This window comes from Apus apus, chromosome 11 (genome assembly GCF_020740795.1).
Source record: "Apus apus isolate bApuApu2 chromosome 11, bApuApu2.pri.cur, whole genome shotgun sequence".
In the NCBI taxonomy this organism is placed as follows: Eukaryota; Metazoa; Chordata; class Aves; order Apodiformes; family Apodidae; genus Apus; species Apus apus.
In genome coordinates, this window is record NC_067292.1 from 17,280,406 (window position 1) to 17,299,954 (window position 19,549).

Sequence of the window (19,549 nt, forward strand, 5' to 3'; positions counted from 1 at the left end):
GAAAGTGTTACAAATAATACAGTCCTGTAAGCTGATGTAAGATGATCTTGACTGACTTCAAAATAAATACATTAATTCACTAGTAACAGTGAGCAGCTGAGTCTCCACATGAACCTTCTGTCCCCTCCCCCCCAAAGAAACCCCAAAAAACCAAAACCCACACTTGGGGAACTAGTTTAATTTCTAACTGCAGCCTTATATTTCCCTAAAACATTCAAGGAAACCTGTAACACTTTATGTCCAACTAAAAGGCACTTTTTTTTTTAATTGAAGGAGTCAAAATTTATAATATTTCTCATTTAAAGCCTTCCCTCATCTTACTGGTCCACTGGATCCTAAAAGAAATATATACCTGTATTCTACCAGCCTGAAAAACTACAGACCTCTGAGTGGCAAATTAAAACAACAGAAAAGCAAAAGAACAAACCAAAAAACTCAACATGGAAAAGGGAATGGAAAACAACAGGTTAATAATTCTGATGCCTTCAACTCAAGGACTGTTTTTTCTTCCCACTGACCAACCATACTCACACTGATAGTTTAGGCACCTGATAGCAGTTCCACAAATCAGATACACTGTCATTCATCTCAGTGACCTTCAACATGCCAGGACTCCATCAATTTTAAAAGGATACAGACTAGCGATGTGGTGACAATGGCAAGAATTGTTCCAACGGGAATGGATTTCTGTGCATCTTTGAGGTCCCCTGACCTGTTTGAACCAGCCATGATACCTGAAAACACATTTTGGATGTAAGATCAAGAGAGAGAAGAGAGCTCAGAGACCCAAGATAACCTCTCATCCCAGTATTCTCACCAGTCACTGAAGGGAAGAAGATGCCAACCAGCACCATGAATGAAGTAGCTATATCTGAAAGCACATACAGATGAAGGTTGTTCTTCTGGCCTGCTACATCAACAGATGGGTGATGTGCTTTCTCCAGTATCTCTCCTTTCTCCAAATAATTGCTCCATAGGTTGTCTTTAATGTTATTATCACACCACAGAAAAGAAAAGCATGTTTCAGGTCAAACCTTTTCTTATTATAATGGGACTATAACTGAAGATTACAAATGCAGTTCAGTGATCAACACAAATTAAGACCTATACAAGTTACATGAAAGAATAAAAGGGAATCTGTAACTAAAACAGTATGTATGAATAGCCTACAGAAGTCTTAGCACCTTTTATCTTTTAATATTACTAAATATAACATTCTTTTAACCTCACACCTACTTTAACCACAAGAAACACTGAATATTTTTTAAGAACCACCATACCCACACATAGTAGCAATATGAACAGCTCTTAGGATATGAGTTTTCTTTAGACAGTGGAAGAATTACAGACTTATGTGGCTGGGATTTGAACTGTTCTGTGGAGTTCATTTCAATAATGAACACTTTTCAATGAAATTATATTCAGGAGCAGGCAAAGAAGGAAGCACACTTTTTATATAAGTATTCTTATATTTCAGGACATAATCTTAACCTGTGCATAACAGTTATAGCTACACCGTTCTGAAAAAATGTAACACCTTACTCCTGTTAGCATAGCACATAATTATAGCTGACTTTCTGCTGAAACTGAGACATGCATCAATTTTCAGCAGATAAGTAGTGCATCAGGACAAAGTGCCATCTACTCTTTTTAGAGATTGTAAGACTTGGTTTGCTTAAAGTTAATTTTCTTCGCTGTATTTACATTATTTCAGCCTCTCTTTCTTAACTAGCAGGGAACAGCTCAACCCATTTCAACTGCTCAGGAAACCTACTCTTTAAGAGAAAAAAAAAAAATCTGTCATACCTTTTAAAATACCACTAGCAACTCCTGGAATTCCTGCTATTTCAGAGACGTTGTTCATGAGGAAATACTCATCACAGTTCTCAGTGGTTAAGTTTGTAGTGTGGCAGAAGAGCTCCCAAAGCTTAGAGGCCACAGTAATGTTATCCTTGACTATGGTTTTGGCACAAACATCAAACTGATCTCTTGACAAAGTCCTGTTGCCCAACATGCAAATCCTGGAAGGGAAACATGAAAAACAGTGTTATTATATGGTACTGGGAAAGTGAAATCTGCCCTTCCCCTAGTTCTTCTTTCCTGTCATGGAAATTTCAAGTGGCTCTAGTCTGCTACATCATTCCTCAGCTTCAAGAAGATGGTGGTAGCTGGACAAAGACTGTGTATCTGCTCCCTTTAAGGGTCAGAAATATAAAGCTACTTTTTGCAAGAGATATAAAAAGCTACATCAGTGTGATTTATTCAATTTGGTAAATTTACGTTAAACAATGAAAGGGACAGGTTAAGCAACATCTTTGTTTTCAGTTAAGAGATCTAAAGAATACTAGCACTGAAATTACTAGATATTTAGAATATCTGAAGATATTTGGAATCTCATTATCCCATTTTCTGTACAGTAATACTCAAATGATCCCTGACATTTTAGTTTCAGAATTCAGAACATACATTTGAATCACAACATGCAAGGGTGGTTCTTGTCAGAAGATACTATGCATAATTGCTAAAATCCTCCAGGTGCCTGTTGTGTTTCACTTAACCACAAATACAGTTTATTCCAGCACTGAAAATTTTTAATCCAAGTCTCCACACAACATGATGATACAACACAACAGCTTGCTGTGGCAGCCAGTTCATTCAATTTCTCTTCCCAGTGCCAGAAAACCACCACAGAAAAATAATGTAAATGTATTTTTTCTTCCATTTTAATATTGTTTCACAGGTCTCGTCAAGCACGGAAGCCTGGAAAGCTGAAGAGACAGGGCCATTTCTGTAGGGTTTGCAGGCATGTGAACTGTAACTTCAGAACTAAAAATAAATACACTATCTAGTTACTTCAGCAAAAGAAACACAGCCCAAGGAAGAAAGACAGGGAGAACATTAAAGAACAATCCAAGAGATAATGAGGGGGAGGTAAAGACACTCTTTTATTTTTACTGCTGTAAACCTGCCACTGTTGTAAACCATTATAATCATTGGGCCCTGAATATCTAAAGGGAGCACTTGAGGGCTGCAAGGACTTAGTTATGGTCACAACATTTTAAGATGTGAATAATTATGCAGACTCAACTTCTCCATTTCCATTCCATTCATCTCCTGTCAGCAGTACCAGGAAATACTGCTTGCATTTCTGGTAAAATGCCTGCATCCGCAGTGTTGCTGCTGCAGCTCAGAGTTTAAGAAACAGCATTACGTGTGTAACTGGCAAGGTGCAAAGGAACACCTGTTATGTTCAAAGCAGAGCTGCTCATATGGCAGACTCCTCTGATTTCAAACCAAGGGGAAGTTTCACTGGAGCCTCTGCATGGCCCCACCAGCACCCCTCCCACATTCACAAGAGATGGATGCCCTGTTTCTCAGCCAGCAGCTGCATCACCCCACCACAGTTTCCAACCACAATGGCAGCACATCGTTTCTGACCAGCCTGGGGAAAAATGGACCTGCCAAGCTGCTCCCTACTGAGCAGGACTGCCATAAATAACACAGCAAAATTCTCACTGGAATTTAAATCAAGAACCATAGGCTAAGATGCTGGTTTTGTCTTTGCAAGAAGTAATGGCAGCTTCTATCAATCTGTATACTCACCATGAGACTTCATGCTACTGAAACAGTTAAAGAACACAATAATGCATTCATTTTAGCCTGAAAAACTTCTATTCCCTGAGCTCTGCTTGCAGAAAGCTATCCCTGTCCCTCCACACAGCTAAAAACATCCAGAGTAATTCACAAAAAAGGGAGCTTTGGGCACAAGTTTTAAGTAACTTCCACAGAACTACCCTCATCCAGAAATACTACTCACGGAAATTCAGGTGGATCAAAGATGGACTTGATAGCTCCAGCATAAATGGACAGTATGGATATTACTACGCAGGCCAAGAAGAGGGAAGCAAATTTGTTAACATATTTCACCCCTACAAAGACCACCACGGCCATCAGGATGAGGAACACAGTGCCATACACCCGCATGTTGTTCAGCATAGCACTGGAGGCATCATGGGCACCAGATGGGTGAAAAATTGCTGCTTGTGGCACAATGTATGTCTGAAACAAGAAGAATGCAAGCTGAAGGAACACTGGAACAGAACTCAGTATCACTGCAATGATGGAAATTTAAATCACTTTCCATTTTGCAACATGCTCTTCACCAAGAAACCTCAGTTCACAGAAGTCAAGGGATAATGGCCCATTCTGTTTCAGTAGTACAACTGAGCCAACTTTATCAATAATGAGCATGTGTCTTTGATTAAGTCATACTTCTATCTATATTTTCAAAAGAGGCTCCATTCTGGATACCCACAGAACGTGCTACTTCCAAAGGGAAGCAAAAGGAGTATGGAATTGTACACCAAGAAACTGGAGACGTTCTGGTCTCTGCCTGTAAAGGTGTACAGGAATACAGGACAAGAAAGAATACTGCAGCATTTTTTATATGGTCTTTGTCTCATTAGCAGGACCACCCTGGTACTACTCACCAATAAAATTTCAATGGCACCAAGGATATACATTGCTCCTGCAAATGTTGTTCCCAAATAAAAGCACAGCCCTACAGCCCCACCAAACTCAGGGCCCAATGACCTGGATATCATGAAATAGGAGCCGCCAGCTATGAAACAAGAAAAGTGAGAGGAAAACTGTTATTTATTTATTGTTATAAATTGGAAAGTATTCCCAACAAGAATACAACAAAATTATACACTGTGTATTTGCTTTTTGGGGGGTTCAACTGAGTATCTTTTTTTAGCAAAGGACTAACTAAAAACCAAATAAATTAAAACTTTAGCCTACATGATACTAAGAAAAAGTACTAGGTATTAGTTCATTCTTTGCATCTTGGCTTAAGCAAATTCCTCTGGAATAAAACCATATTACCAGCTTATAGCAACTTTTTTTTTTAAAACACAAATGAGAAGTTTGCAAACTACACTTACCAGGAACAACACCATTTGTGGCAATAGCACTCATCGATATGGTTGTCAGCATAGTCTGAGGAAAACAAGGAAAAGGAAGCAATTGTGTCAACAACATTTCTCAAAACATAACTTACTTCTTGATAGAGCAAAGCTGCCACTCCTTATAGGATAGAATATCTCTATCTATTCTGCCTCGACAGGTCATTATCTGAAAAAAGGGTAGCAGAAATTTAATCATCAGGCTGTTGAGACTTTTGCTTGAGAGATGACCACTGCTTTATCAGGCCAAATAATGGGTGTCTGCTAACAAAGTAAGATAAAAGAATGCAGGTGTCCCTCCATCTGTGCAGCTGAAATTCCAACAAAGGCTAGTCCAGCAAACCAGGCAGCCATGGCCTGGGACAGGCACAAAAAACAGCTGTTTGCTGAACAAACAACATATTTTAAGACTGCACTAGATACAGTTTGCCAGTTCAGAAACACGACGGGGGGGGAAGAAAAAAAAAAAAATCACCTAGTAGAAATGTCTAGCATAAATCTAGCTTTTCTTGAGACATGCATCTAGAATGCAGCCCCTCTGAGTTTCTCAATAGTTTACAGAAGTTATGCCACATGCATTATTTTACCTATATACTTACACAACAGCAGCAAAGTAATACAATCAGGAAGGACTGAAGAACTCCAGCCATTCCTACCATCCAGGTCAGCCGCAGGAAGAGAATAACCCCAAAGATATTCTGCATACATGGTAAATAGACCCCCATCAGGGTGCCCATGCTGGGTGACTGAAAAAAACAAAGGTGACATTCATTAACTGGAATTACTCAAAGCAGTACTTCAGTTTTTCAAATGGCAGAAATCTGGGAAACATAAGAGACACACACACAAATACTACTGTGCTGGACTTCCATAAAACAGGAAGCAAATCATAATTCCAAACCTACTAATTTCTGCACAAAATGCTGACCCTATCACATCCTCACATTTGAAGTAATTATACTCAGCATTTAACACCCATTACTAACAATGGAACATGCATGTATTTGTTTTATTGTAGAACCATAACTATGAAACCTGCCGAGTGCTGCAGACCCTGTATAAAATCTCTGAATTATGTTTGACATAGACAGAGAAAACACAAGCTAGTTATGTGACCTCATAGGAACTGCACATTACTGGCATTCCATGTAGTATCTTGCAGAGTTCTCCTTTTCCCAAATGGTTTTTGACAGATGATAGTAAGATTCAAAACAACTGTATCAAAATACCACTGAAGAGGGTTTTATTTCAAGGAATGCAAAAGTGCTCCCTACACCTGACACTAGAAGCAATACAGAGTCCCAAATCTCTGTGGATTCCTGCCAAGACATTTCATTGCTTCTGTGTTCTGAGGTTTTCTTTTGTATTTAAAATTATACAGAATTCTGAAACATGGGGGGAATAGAGACTGTAACTTCTCAAAGGCTCATCTCTTTTTATACTTCTTTCTATAAATAAAACTGAATTCCAAAACATATTACAGATAGATAGCATTTAAAGAAACCCATGAACAATCATCTGAATGAGAAGGATATTACAGGGAGGTGACAACGCTTGTTCAAATTTGACTCCATGTAACATTAACTAAATGCAAAAATAAATAGGTAACATGCACCCTTATAGACAAATTAGTCATACATCAAAAGCAATGGTACTTAAGACAAACATACTACTCTGAAAGTGATAAAACGGCTGTCAAAAACTTTGTTACTGCCTTGTAGTCACTGTGGGGAAATGCAGTTTTCTACAGTAAGTCAACAGGATATTTGATTACACAAAGCAAAACCCTAGAAAAATTGAATGTTTATAAAATCCCCATGTCAAAATAAGCAAGGAATTTCATGCTTCAATTTGCAATCACATCTTACAATTCAAAATTTCCTCATCTGGTTTAGGAATCTGCCTTGCCAGAGATGAAAGAAAACTGTGCTGAAGAGCAAACAGTGTCAAAGCCGGCAAGTTTTCAGCCTGCCCTTTATACATCTCAAACACCTGCTTCCTTTGCATAAGAATTCACCTCCTCAACTCCTGCCCATCTTCTGCCCTCAGCACAGCACAGCTGTGCTCTGCTGTTCATCACCTCCTCCACCTCCCCCTTAGGTACCCTGTTAGGCGTATCCAATTAAAAGCTAACTACAGCCACAGAGGAAGAGAAATTGTGCTTTATTTGTATAGTTATGAGAGTATTGCAGAGCAGAGCAGCCTAGAAAACACTAAGCGTCTGCCTGCAGATAAAGCCCAAGCCAGAGGATTACTAAAGGTACTTCAGGCATGAGTTTACTCTGGATTTTCCTACCCTGTGGAATAATAAAACAACTGGTATGAAATAATGATCCATAAGTACTACTTAAACCAGCTTGTCCACACAAATACTGAACACCAATAATCTGCAGTGACTTGACCCTTTTTTTTTTTAGCATCTTGTAATGAGTAAGTGATCCTAAACCAGTGCTGAAGTCTCCACAGAATGCAGTCTGAAATAAGAAGGGTATTATGTTCAGTCTCAACAGCTACCAAATGAAAAAAATTAAAAACCCCATGCTGCATAAAGGAAATAAAGCACAAAGACATTTTGAAGAATGCTGATTTAGATCAACCCAGAAGGGAGAGAAAAATCTCAAAAATAGTGTTAATTTCAGTGATGCAGATCATGTTTCTGTTCACTCCAATCAGCTGCAGACACATAATTGATACAAATATTGATCTGAGTCTGAAGGGCACTCTTTCCATTGTGCCAGAGTGATGGATTATCAAAGCCCTTGGCTGCAGGGCTCAGGGACATTGATCAGTCATGACAGCCCTTGCGGTTGCTCTGCAGCATGAGGACAGGCAGCAGCACAGAAACCAACTGCCTTATTAAAGATACATGAACACCCTTCTAGAGTGGTGGGTGGAGGTCAGATTGGACACCCTGGGGCAGCTCAAAAGTCATCATCTAATTTTTCCACCATGAGAAGGGAATATTTTTATAGCAGTACTTTGAAAGCACTTTTAAGTGCCGTATAATACAAGACTGTATTTAGAAAAGATAAATAGAAACCCAGTATCTACCTTACTACATAGTGTCGAGTTTATCTGATGTGTATCTACCATGAAAAATATTTAATGGGAATGCTGAAACAGGATAATATTTTTATATTAAGCCATTTTGTACTGAAACTGTCCTGATCTTCCTTTGCACCTTCCACAAACTCTGTAGCAATTAAAGAGATCAGAAGGGGGATAGTAATGTATTTTCTAGAGCTTGCAGACATGTTCAGGTCCCATTTGGTCTTGTAACCATAGAAAGCAAGTGCTGACAACAATGATCTCTATAAGCTAAAGCACATCATTCTCTAGTCCTTTAAGCATAAACTTTGGGAGGGAGATCTCATTTTTTCTACCCCCACCCCTCATAGATGTGGCCACTTCATGCTCACACAACTGCATTCTCTTTTTTTTATGTCTCCGTTTTTTTGTTGGTTTGTGGTTTCGTGTTGATTTCTTTTTGTCATTCAAATGGATATGATTTGGCAGGCAGGGGTGTGGTAGGTCACAAAAAGGTATTCACTGAAAAACCTGTCTTACCTGCTCAGATATATTCACTCAATGAAAGAAAGAACTGCTTTTTTCATACAGGTTTTGAATACTGCATCCAGAGACTGTTCACTCTCCCTGCTTCAGTTCTTGTCTATGAGATACCAACTCCAATAAGTGACACATCATGACAGGCAGCTTACTTTTTGTCACACTGGCTGGGTAAGTATTAGCTGAATGAATCCAGTATAGCATTCAGCTATGATTCAGTTAACAATGCTGGCACTTAAAAACAGAACTTGCTATTACGCTGGGGGTGGGTATTCAGGCTTCTGAACTAAAGCTCCATTGGGAAGGAGAAGGTAACAGCAGTGCATCGATTTCTACTTCAGAGATGATTGAAAACAAAATGTGTAAAAGAATCCCATTTGCACAGCTTCTGGATGCTTTCAATCCATAGCAGTTTTTTTAAATTTCTTTTTTTTATTTATTATAAATATTGGCCAAGTTAATATTCAACTTTTTTCTATTTCATAGGATGTTTAAAATTTCATATTGCTTATGGCAAGAGAGGGAGAAGAAATTCAAACTACAGTTGCAATATTGCAGCTGATGTAATTTATCCCCAAGACTGACATGCTAGGCAAAGATTCACTTAAGAAAACTGTAGTGTTTACACAGAAAATGCTGAGATATTAACACAGGATGATACTGTCACTTTTCGAATGGTTACAAAACCTTTTTGGGACATGAGAAAGCATAATTCAGGACAACCCAGAAATTAAGGTTAAACTCTATTTTACCATAGAAGTATAGCTTTAACAAGGACAACAGCCCTTTTTTATGGCAGTAAACAGTTTGAAAATACACAAGTGTTTTGATAAATCATACCTAGGTGTAGAAATATTAGCACTAAACCTTCTTTGTTACTCTACCGGGGCCTTAAAAACAACTTCTAGGTTTCCTGTTATTTGCCCCGTTTTCACCTTATGAAGCTTTCAGATTAGACTGCATTTTACACTGGCATTCTGGTCAGGAATTAATAAGGAAATAAACAGCAAAAGCAATGAGAACTTTCTCAAAATTGGAAAGACTGCACCTGCTGTATCACCATCCATTCTATCCCTCTTGGGGTAATAATCAATCTGCTTTTGACACGAGGAGGCTGGAAATTATTTTAGATTATTTAGATGCAGCTAACAGCTGATGTCTGACATTATCACCAAAACAGAGATGGAGCTGACATTTCATATTAGTCATGCAAAAGTAATATACACTCAGCAATTAGTATAACACCAAGTACAACACAAAATAAATTCACAGCTGAAATGTTTCAATTACTTTTTTCACGTAAGCTTAAGATACCAGAACAGCGACTGCACTCAGGCAGCTTTCATTCACTCTTGTCATGATGCCATATTAGCCACAATATTACAGAATTTTAGAGCATGTGGTCTCTGAAAAAATTGAATTTTAAGCTTCATGTGGACCAAACAACTTTGTTAACCCCAGTGTAAAGCTGTACAGGGTAGAACTGGAGTGTGAGTAAGAGAGCTGGAATCCAGCTTTCAGCATGGGGTAACATGCATTCTCTTTGAGAACAATGTGCTCTTTTTCCACATTATCATTGCCATCTCTTTCTTAAATGGCTCAAACTTTGATAGGGCAGTACTGTAAGATCTGTAGAATTCAAGTGTTATCTTAGATTTTAGAAAACTTTATTTTGACAAGATTGGTAAGTGAACTAACAGGCCTGCAAGTGCCATAAAATGCAACCTTCCCACTTAAGGGTTTAGCACTAACTGAAACACTGGCCTGACTGCCAGAGCACTAAGAAGAGCAGTTAGAACACAGCCCTCCTGATAGAAATCTAACGACCAACAATCAAACCCAACCTTCTACCTAGTTATTACAAGGCCAGCCCCAATAGGCTAACCATCTAAATGCAGATCCTTTGGGGCAGATTTCAGTTGTTTAAGTGCCTAACACCAGAATGACTCGAGCTGCCCCAGGGTGTCCAACCTGACCTCCATCCACAACTCTAGAGGGGTGTTGTCTCCTGCAAGTCCTGTGTCATACCTACCAGGCTTGTAGAGATGAGTCAGATACTGCTGGGCAGCTAAAACAGCACTAGGAACAAAATGGAGTTTTTGTTTTCTTGTTTATTCAATTCACCACTAAAAGCCACTCCTTTTCTAAATCCATACCAAGTGTGTGCTTAACCACTTCATCTGCTCCAATTCTTTGGAAACATCTGGTTATCTACAGAGTTCTATGCTATTTCTTTGCAACACTGTTAAGACAAAGCAGAAAGAAGTCCAGTTCCCAAAAAAATTACACAGGGAATCATCCCATTCATCACCTAGCCATGGAGAGAATCTTCACTTACCTTTGATACTTTCTTCTTCGAGCCATCAGTACTTTCTGCTTCTTCATGTTCCTTAACACCTTGGGTAAGATTTGTGTAGTTGACCAACTTGCCCAGCAGAGATGACACTTTTGGTCGTATATCAAGCTCTTCCTGTGGAAGACAACAGCTAATCAACTTCTGCAACTCATAGCATTTATGAAGAGAGGTTGGCTGGGGTCATGCCTTCGTTAGCATGCCTGAGGCTGCCAGGGAACACACCAGGAAAATCATCCAGGGAGCGATAGAATATTTAATTGTGCCTTTACCAGTAATGAGAGGATTTAATTTTCTGAAAGGAGGGAAAATCTGACAGGAAAAGGCTATGGGAACAGGTTTGCATCCTTCTCCTTAAGTGCTGAAAAGCATAAATTACAGCAGTAAAGAAGTCATCTGAGCCTTAGGACTGCCAGAAAATGGATGTGTACCTTGCATATATCTCTATGTCAGCTTACATCAACAGATACACTTTGCAAAAGGTGCAGTTGCCAAATAAATCACAGATTTACCGATTAAACTCTAGTCATTGCAGGCATGTGTGTACTCTGAAAATGCTATTACATGTTTCAAACTATATATTCCAATGTATGTGGATCTAGATAAAAATCCCAAAAGCCACATATACAAGGGCCCCTAACCTTTACCATCCAACTTGTGTTTCTCAAAGGAAGTTCAAGGTGAAAAAAAAAATCAAAACAAAATCATTCCCTTCCCCTTTCTCTTTCAACTTAAGATGTCTTACTTGTCTAATTGCACAGTAATGCATGGAAAAGAGAAACAACCTTCTACACAGGAAATAAAAAATTATTAAGAAACATTTCACTGTCTGGAGTTCTATTTTCATCTATCATCACAAAATGCTTCTGGGAGGATCAGTAGCATTATGTGCTTTGTACCTGATGGCAGAAACTGACCCCAAATGTCCCTTTTCTTATTCCTTCCTCTGATCTCATCTGCAGTTTACATCTTTTAAAACCCAATTACAATTCCTTCCAGAAAGAGGCTGAGGCAACTAATGCTTCCTGTTCAGTTGAGCAGTATGGCCCTAGGGATGCTTCCTACTCCTCCTCTCCAGTACAGAAAGAGCCTGCAGCCCTGGTGTGGTACTGTGTTATTGCTTATGGAAAAGGTGAGCATACGACTAGCAGCAGCCAAGCCTTAAGAGGCCAACTCCATGAGCTGCAAGCCAGTTTATGAGGATCACAGATTTACCAGCACTTGGAGAGAGGAGGCACCACAGCTGGGAACATGCTTCCAAGTCTTTCAGCACAAGCATACTGCCTGCAAACATGATTACAGCATTTCCATCTAGCAGCAGGTTAGTTATACTTGTCCAGGCTCTGTGCCATGCAGCTGAACCCTGCAGGCGCCAACCTGGTGGGGTGCAGAGCCAGCTCAGGCTGCCCCACACCGAGTTCCCAGCATGGGAAACACCAGGTATATGTTGCCAGTGTTGCTGTGAAGCTGTAACTCAGAAGCCCAGCTGGAAAGCAGCTGCAGAGCCATACAAAGACTCTCTGCACCACTCCCCAGCACCTGAGCTTCCAAAACGATTTTTTAGAAACTTGGTCTTAGCGCACCATGATATATTTGCAGTTAATGCAGTGCCAGTGAGGAGAGGATGAAGAGGAGGATTCTGCTAGACTTGGTACAGCTCGAACTGGCTTCCCATAAGAGAGTCTGGTCCCCCTTACTTCCACATGGAATCAGTCATACCTCTCTGCCTCACAGTCCCAAGCGATCATCATATCTGAGCTTTTTCATCACACAGGGTATCTCTGCCTCCTGGTATCCCAGACAACAGACATACACCCACAAAAAAGCATGTGGGGAAGGAATCAGTAGTACTGATCCAGTGCAGTCGTAATACAGGATACCCAGGCTAATCAGACTACCTGAATTTAGGAACCCTCCTATAGAATAACAAGTCAATCAGCCCATGTTTGTTTTCCACACTGATGAGCCCACAGTGCCACACCTTCATTACTTAAAATAATCAGATCCTCTCTGGTACCATTATGTTTTTCTACTGTGTAAGCATATCCCTAAACACACCAATGGCTCTCAGATTTGTCATGCAGAGAGTTAGGTACCAACCCACTGCCTGGACCTCTGCAATGCTTTGTTTTCCACTTAATACATTGTGCTGAATACTTCCCAACCTGGAAGACCATAAATCACATTAGAAGTATGAAAAATGGTTAGAAATTACCTCAAACAAGGCCAGATTTCTGTCATAGTAATCACCTCCTTTGCCAGCTTCTGTATTGTTCAGGAAAGGACTGTTTTCTTTATGATTGCCATGACCTGCAAAGAAAAGAAGAAACAGGTTTTGGTAAGAGCAGAAAGACAGACTTTGTAACCTTGACAAAAAGCACAGGGAATAAACTTGTTTGCTCACTTGAATCTGTTTCTTTTTAGTATTTAAAGCTACACACCATTATCAAAATCACAAGTGTTACTCCAAAGGTACAGTTATTTCTATTTCTGCTCCTCCATTTCCACTAAAAAATGAACAGTAAGCCACCTCAAAGTAAAATTTACAAGTAATGTCACAGCTACAACATGATCTGCACCTTTATTCTCTAATGTTCTCTTTTATAACTATTTTTTATATAGAATAAGTGAAAAGACAATTCTTGTGGACCAAGAAAAATTCCTGAGCACTATGTCAAAACAGGTAAGGCAGATTTATTAAGACTGAACAATTCAAAGACGAGATTCTGTTATTACAATATAGGTAAATATCAAGCAGGGCCCCCTTTTTGTTTTTTCACTATGCCCGCTAATCCTAGACATCAAACATGCTCACTTCATGATGCCTTTACCCTTATTGTATTTTGAACACTTAGACTACACATTCTTAAGACTCCTCTTATGCTTTTAAGTTAAAGCCTAACATCAGGTACAGTAAAAGCAAAGCATTCACATATGCCCTGAACAATGCTAAAAAACCAAACAAACATGAAAGATCAGTAGAACTTTTTCTAACAAGAATAAAAAAAAAAATAAAAATAAAAATGTAAGGGCACTATAGTATAAAATGAGCTCTAGAAATAAACTAATTAAAAACATAAAATGTATTCCAATATGCTGAATTCCTCAGACCTGTGGCTCCATTACATTCTGCTTGACAAACAAAAATTTCTCTCTTTTTGCCTATAACTTTTCACTCCCTGCTCTTTCTGCCAATTCAAACTAAAGAGATATCCAAGAGTATCTCCTTAAGAAAAGATCAATCCAAGGAATACTTATTTTTTTACAAAAAAAGTAAACACTAAAGAAATGGAAAATTAAAGTAAAACTTATTAGCTCAAATGAAAATACTGCAAGATAAAGAAGTATTGTAAAGTGAATACATATAAAGCAGAAGATTAAAGAGCTGGATTTTTTTGGTGCATATTTTAAATTACTAGAGTTGAAGTGAAAGTATCTCAACATTTTGAAATCTGAATCAACTTACAAAATCAACCTAAAAGGCAAATATAAGACTCCTCCCTTAGACACAGTGATCAGCATCTATTATATTGTTACAAAATGAATTGCTATTAACAGAAAAATTACTTGAGAGTTCAGTACTAGTCTTGCTGGGGAGAAAGGATGCATGAAAAGAAGCACAACTTGCTGGAAACTGCTCTGAACAAAACTGTTGGAAAAACAATATTCACGAACAGCAGAGGTCTTCTTGAGCTTCTGGAAGTAAACACTTAGCTGAACAAAAATATTTGTAGATGGCAGTCTGCTGTGTTTGCCTGCCTGCCTACTGCTTTTCCCACAGCTCTGACAACTAATACCAACATGTCATTTAGCAGCTGCCTTGCACAAGTGGGCTCAGCTTATTTGTTGACCCCAACTTCATGTAAGAGATGTTCACATTGCTGTACACTGTAGATTTTTTTTTGCACAATTGGAAATAGAGATATCAAAAATATATATATCAGTAAGCTTGACAGAAGAGCATCAAAATAAAATGTTTAACAGCAAAGGTAAATATTAACTAAAAAATATTCAACAGCTACTTGCTTGCTGTATTTGTTATGTCTCTCTTGGCAGAAGGAGTACACAGGACCAATTTTGTTGCAGTATGTACTGTAAGCTCTGCTGCAGCCCATTCTATCCCACCTTGGTTGAAGGAGGTTTGCAGTTTTTGCTAAGGAAATTGTTATTTGTCATCCAGGTTTTGCTTAATAAATCAGAGACAGATGCAAGTGATAATGACAACATCAACAAAAATACTGTCTACTTGATTCTTCAAAACTTTAGTCTGTGCAGTATCTTCTCATAATTACACTTCAGAACAAAACACAGCAAAGTCATGAGTAACTTTGCTTTGTTTTCTCATTTCCTCTATACTAGCTCTGGTAACAAAATGTCTGAAAAATCAAGTTTGTGTTGTGGTTTGTTGTTTTTTTTTAAAATCACTGAGTGATTTTTAAATCAATTCTTTGCTATGTTAACAGTTTTCTGTGTTCTTCCATCAGGAACCTTACAGATGCAGCTTACCACTGTCTCAAAAAAGTGTAATGGCTGTTCTTTGTAATGCTTACACAAACTCTCACCCTTCCTATGTATATAATCACACTGTTGTCAAGATAACTCATACATTCAATCACAGATTTTTATATAAGATGACAGATGTTTTGCTCATTTAAAATACCAAGACTCTCATTACTGTCATTGGTGTAATCTATTCTTAGTTAAGAAACGTTACTTCATACCATCTCCCTGAGCCTGAAAAAGAGCAGTGACTTAAGATGAATCTTTAAGTTCCTTGGCATTATTTTTAGATGCATCTTCATTTTATCTCAAATATATTTTTCACAACAGGTCTTTTCAGAAGTGCTCTGTCTCTCAAAAAGAGCTTCCAGCTCCTCTCTCATTCTCCATCTGCATTTTCAAGCTTAATCTAATTCCTTCCCATTAGACTGAACTTGACTCCTTGGTGTGTTTGCTTTATGCATCCTCTTGCACAACAGTGAGCTCAAACAAAGCAAACTGCAATAGCTGAATCAGTAGAACTGGAAAGAGAGCATTATTTTGGCAATTCCCAGGGCACATTTTTCTCTCAATGAAAAAGTTCAGATGATAGAGAAATACAGCTGGTTTTTTACAACATTCACAGCACTAGCTCCCCTAGCCTGAAAGCATATACTGATTATGAATTGCTGCAGACAATGCAAAAATAAAAGTGAACTATCAAATTGCATGACTCTACTGATCCAATGAAGTGCCACATTAAACCCTCTCTCAAACACGGTACACTTTCAACAGGAAGCAAAGGAGTGTAAGTTTCATGTACCAGTTCTTTACACTGACATCCTATTTTAACTGCACCAACATGTAGCACTGGTGCTGCACAGATGTGTGTCAATGCAAGGAGAGTACTCTACGGCCAAGTTAATACAGCTGATTAAATAATAGCCAGAATCACCTTCACCACAGCTGCACATACAGTGCAATCTCTACTCTTCAGACATGTTCTAAATCACAACATCAAAGTGTTCATCTCATGTCCTCTCTTTCCATAGTGTTTTCCAATTTCATGAGTAAAACCTATAGCAGATCACCACTTCCTCAAGCAGCACAAAGGTACTTTGACAAAACAGAATAGAAAGGACTGCAACAGAGTACATACTGAAATAACAGTTTTGTCTGGTATATTCCATCTGCCAATGACCAATACCAGCAGCTTCAAAGAGACTTACTTGCATGGGAAGAGCTTGTTATCTCCATCAGTTTTGGAAGAGAGCGGAGGTGACCTCGGAAAGCTACTCCGGGGAATTCTTGCCCCAGCTTCACATGAGGACTGTTTACTTCCAGAGGCATGAAGTCTCCTGGGCAAACACCATCTTGTGAAATGCGTACAGTTTTCGACATTCTCAGTTACCAAGTCTTTGGTCTTGGACAGTAGCTATGTGGTGTTAGTTTTCATCATGCAAGATTGTTTTGCAAGGAACATTTCTTAAAGAGGGAGCTATATACTCTGCAACAGAGAATAATTTATTTACCTTAGTCCCTAATTAATCTCAATTTTTGTGGCAGGTAAGATATACTGCAGGTAGGTTAATATTTCCTCTTCATTTGTTTCATTTCTTCTTAGTCTTTTTTGTCTTTCAATAATTAAAGCATTTTATTTTTGAATACTACCAGTTCTCTTCTAAACTAAATAATTCTATTTGCAGCCACCACTGCAATACACACTTTATCTGTATCATCACCCCCACAGTTCCCTGAACTTTTTAGCTCTCAGGTATGGACACAGGTCTGTAAGAGCCAGTTCATCAGCATGCGGATCACTTGGAGTTCCATAAAACTTCAAAGACGGTCCACAGAACAAAACTTAAAAACCTTAAGCATGCATACTCCCATACATCCAAACACACCATCCCAAGGGACAGAATAAAAGCAAGCAACGGATGTCCAAGCTGTCACCTAACTTTTATCTCATTGCCAAGAAAAAAAGACAACTCTGTGGTAAAACTGTACCAGATAGCCTACTGACTGGTTTTATTCCGTTTTTCTCCAAAAGGTTTATGTTGTCTTTATTAAAAAAAAAAAAAAAATAAAAAAAATTAAGAGCACAGATGACAGTGTTCTCATTACTGCTTTTCTTCTGGAAGGGGATTAGGCCAGAGAGACAGAGTTTCACCACTCAAGCATGCCAAGAGCAAGACTTCTGTGCAAGCCAATGTGTTCTCTTTAGTAACTGAGGGATGAAAACCAGAATTTAGAGAGAACTACAGACAAAACATATATATAAAGTAACTACGAGACAGACAGATGAGTGAGGATAAATGAAAGCTGAAAAATGAGGCACAGTGAGACTACTGTAAAGAAAGAGCAGGAAGCTTCACGGTGATAAAGTCTATTCAGTCAGACTACTTAAAGAAACATCATCCCTGTGAGAAGGTGGCAGAAGTAGCTGCATGACTGGACCTGTGGAGGTTTTATTCTCCTATGTTGTCAGTTTCTGAACTCCCCTGAAGATGATTAAATAGGGGAAGGGTGGTTTTCTTAAGTTAAATAAGTGGAAAATTAGTACATCTTAAAACAACTTCAGGTCTTTCCATTTGCACATGACTAACTCACTAAGTCACTCACCCAGTTCTTACAGAGACTCTACCTACCCGACAAGTTAAGGACAAACGGACATAGCCTGACTAGCCTTAGTGTAGCCAGCACAGATAACAAGAGAAGTGAAAAATACAGCAATGCTAACAGAGTTCCAGTAAGGCTTAGAGCCTTTTTTTTTTTTTAATATTCCCAAGAGGCATGAACTTTGGTAACAAGCATATGCTGTTTTGCTTTCGCAAGCCTGTCTGAGCTAATTAAATACAAGTTGGTAGAAGGACACACACCAGCAGCATCTCAAGAGGAACACACGCTTTGCTAGGCAGGCAAGCTGGACAAAGCTCCAGAAATGGCTACAACCTGTGACACTGGCAGGCAGAGGTGCTATAATCCTCCCTGCCTGAAGTATCAAGAGCTAAATCTTAACTGAGGGGGCTAAATTTCTTCAAAGAATTTTAGTGTGAATCAGAGCACAAAGCAAAGGTAGAAGTTAAATGCTAGTCTTGACAAAAGGTTATTTAATTAACAAACAGCAGATGTTTACGAGAAAACCAGCTCAAAGGACAGCCCAACTCTCCACCCTTCAATGTAATTTAATTTCGAGAGCAGTATAAGAGCTATTAGCTCAGTTGCAATTGTACTACCCATGTACAGGTCTCTTGTGTACATCACAGTAAAAAAAGTACTGAAATAGACTTTATAGTAGCCAATCTTTTTTCTGTCATTCAGACACTATCTTACAAGCATCACTGGCCACCAAGCCTGTAATTACTAGGGACACAAACTGAGCATTTCCATGCACAGTCTTAGACTTTTTTTTTTAATTAAAAAAAAAAAAATTCAGTCATATTCTTAATATTCCAGCTACAAGTAACACTGGAATCTAAGACTGGAATCAATCCCCAAGCAGCTGGTTTGGGTTTCCATTAATCTAACTGCTATCTAACCAGCAGGCAGTTATATTCAACTAATCATGTAGGGTTGCCTGTTGCTCAGAGACAGTGCAATTAGCTGATCCTTGGAGTGCCTCTCCCACACACGCATCTTGGCATGCTGTGAATTAGCTCTCAAGAGAGCCTAACTTAAATACCTAATTTATAAATGGCTTAAGGTAGGCAAAATTTATCCCACTTTGGAAAACAAGTTAGTTCTGTTCTGATTTATTTATGCTTTTCCAGATTTTCATGTGTCAAGATCATCTGCAAATTTCTACACAACTGGTAATTAGGCCAGAATTCAGTTTGATTTTTTAATCAAAAATACAAAATAGGTTTGCTACACTTAACTATTCTCACATGACCTAGAAGCAAATGAATACACCCAAGATAAGCATGCTTCAGGAAAAAACAAAACAAAACAAAACAAAAAAAAACAGAGGAACAATGGGATTGCTGCAAACAGAAATTGTTTTCAAGCAGAATATTTATTCCTTGCATATTCAGGTAATTTGATTAGTCACAATGCTATTTTTCAAGACAGCTCACAGCCTTAAGGATAAAGCTTTAATATAAAAAGCTGTCTGTGTCCATTTATATTACACTTTGGGTTTTTGCTGTGTTTGTTTCTACAAAAGAAACTGGTTTAACAC

The 19,549-nt window shown here is 38.6% G+C and overlaps 1 protein-coding gene across 6 annotated transcripts in view; it reads right to left on the reverse strand.

The window, feature by feature from the left end:
* SLC12A4 (solute carrier family 12 member 4) overlaps positions 1-19,549 on the reverse strand; it is a 47,822-nt gene that overhangs the window by 13,728 nt on the left and 14,545 nt on the right. For 3 of the 6 annotated variants that reach the window (XR_007890540.1, XM_051629066.1, XM_051629071.1), the window contains exons 2-10: positions 13,103-13,197; positions 10,873-11,004; positions 5,567-5,713; positions 4,947-5,001; positions 4,491-4,621; positions 3,818-4,059; positions 1,807-2,021; positions 818-982; positions 636-734 (exon numbers count right to left, since the gene is read on the reverse strand). Coding sequence is in view for 5 of the 6 variants with exons in the window: in XM_051629066.1 (XP_051485026.1) it covers positions 636-734; positions 818-982; positions 1,807-2,021; positions 3,818-4,059; positions 4,491-4,621; positions 4,947-5,001; positions 5,567-5,713; positions 10,873-11,004; positions 13,103-13,197 (1,281 nt within the window). In the remaining variant the exon portion in view is untranslated. Of the gene's footprint in view, positions 1-635; positions 735-817; positions 983-1,806; positions 2,022-3,817; positions 4,060-4,490; positions 4,622-4,946; positions 5,002-5,566; positions 5,714-10,872; positions 11,005-13,102; positions 13,198-16,595; positions 18,130-19,549 lie in introns of those variants that run through there. The other 3 variants (XM_051629067.1, XM_051629069.1, XM_051629070.1) reach the window with 3 other exon arrangements.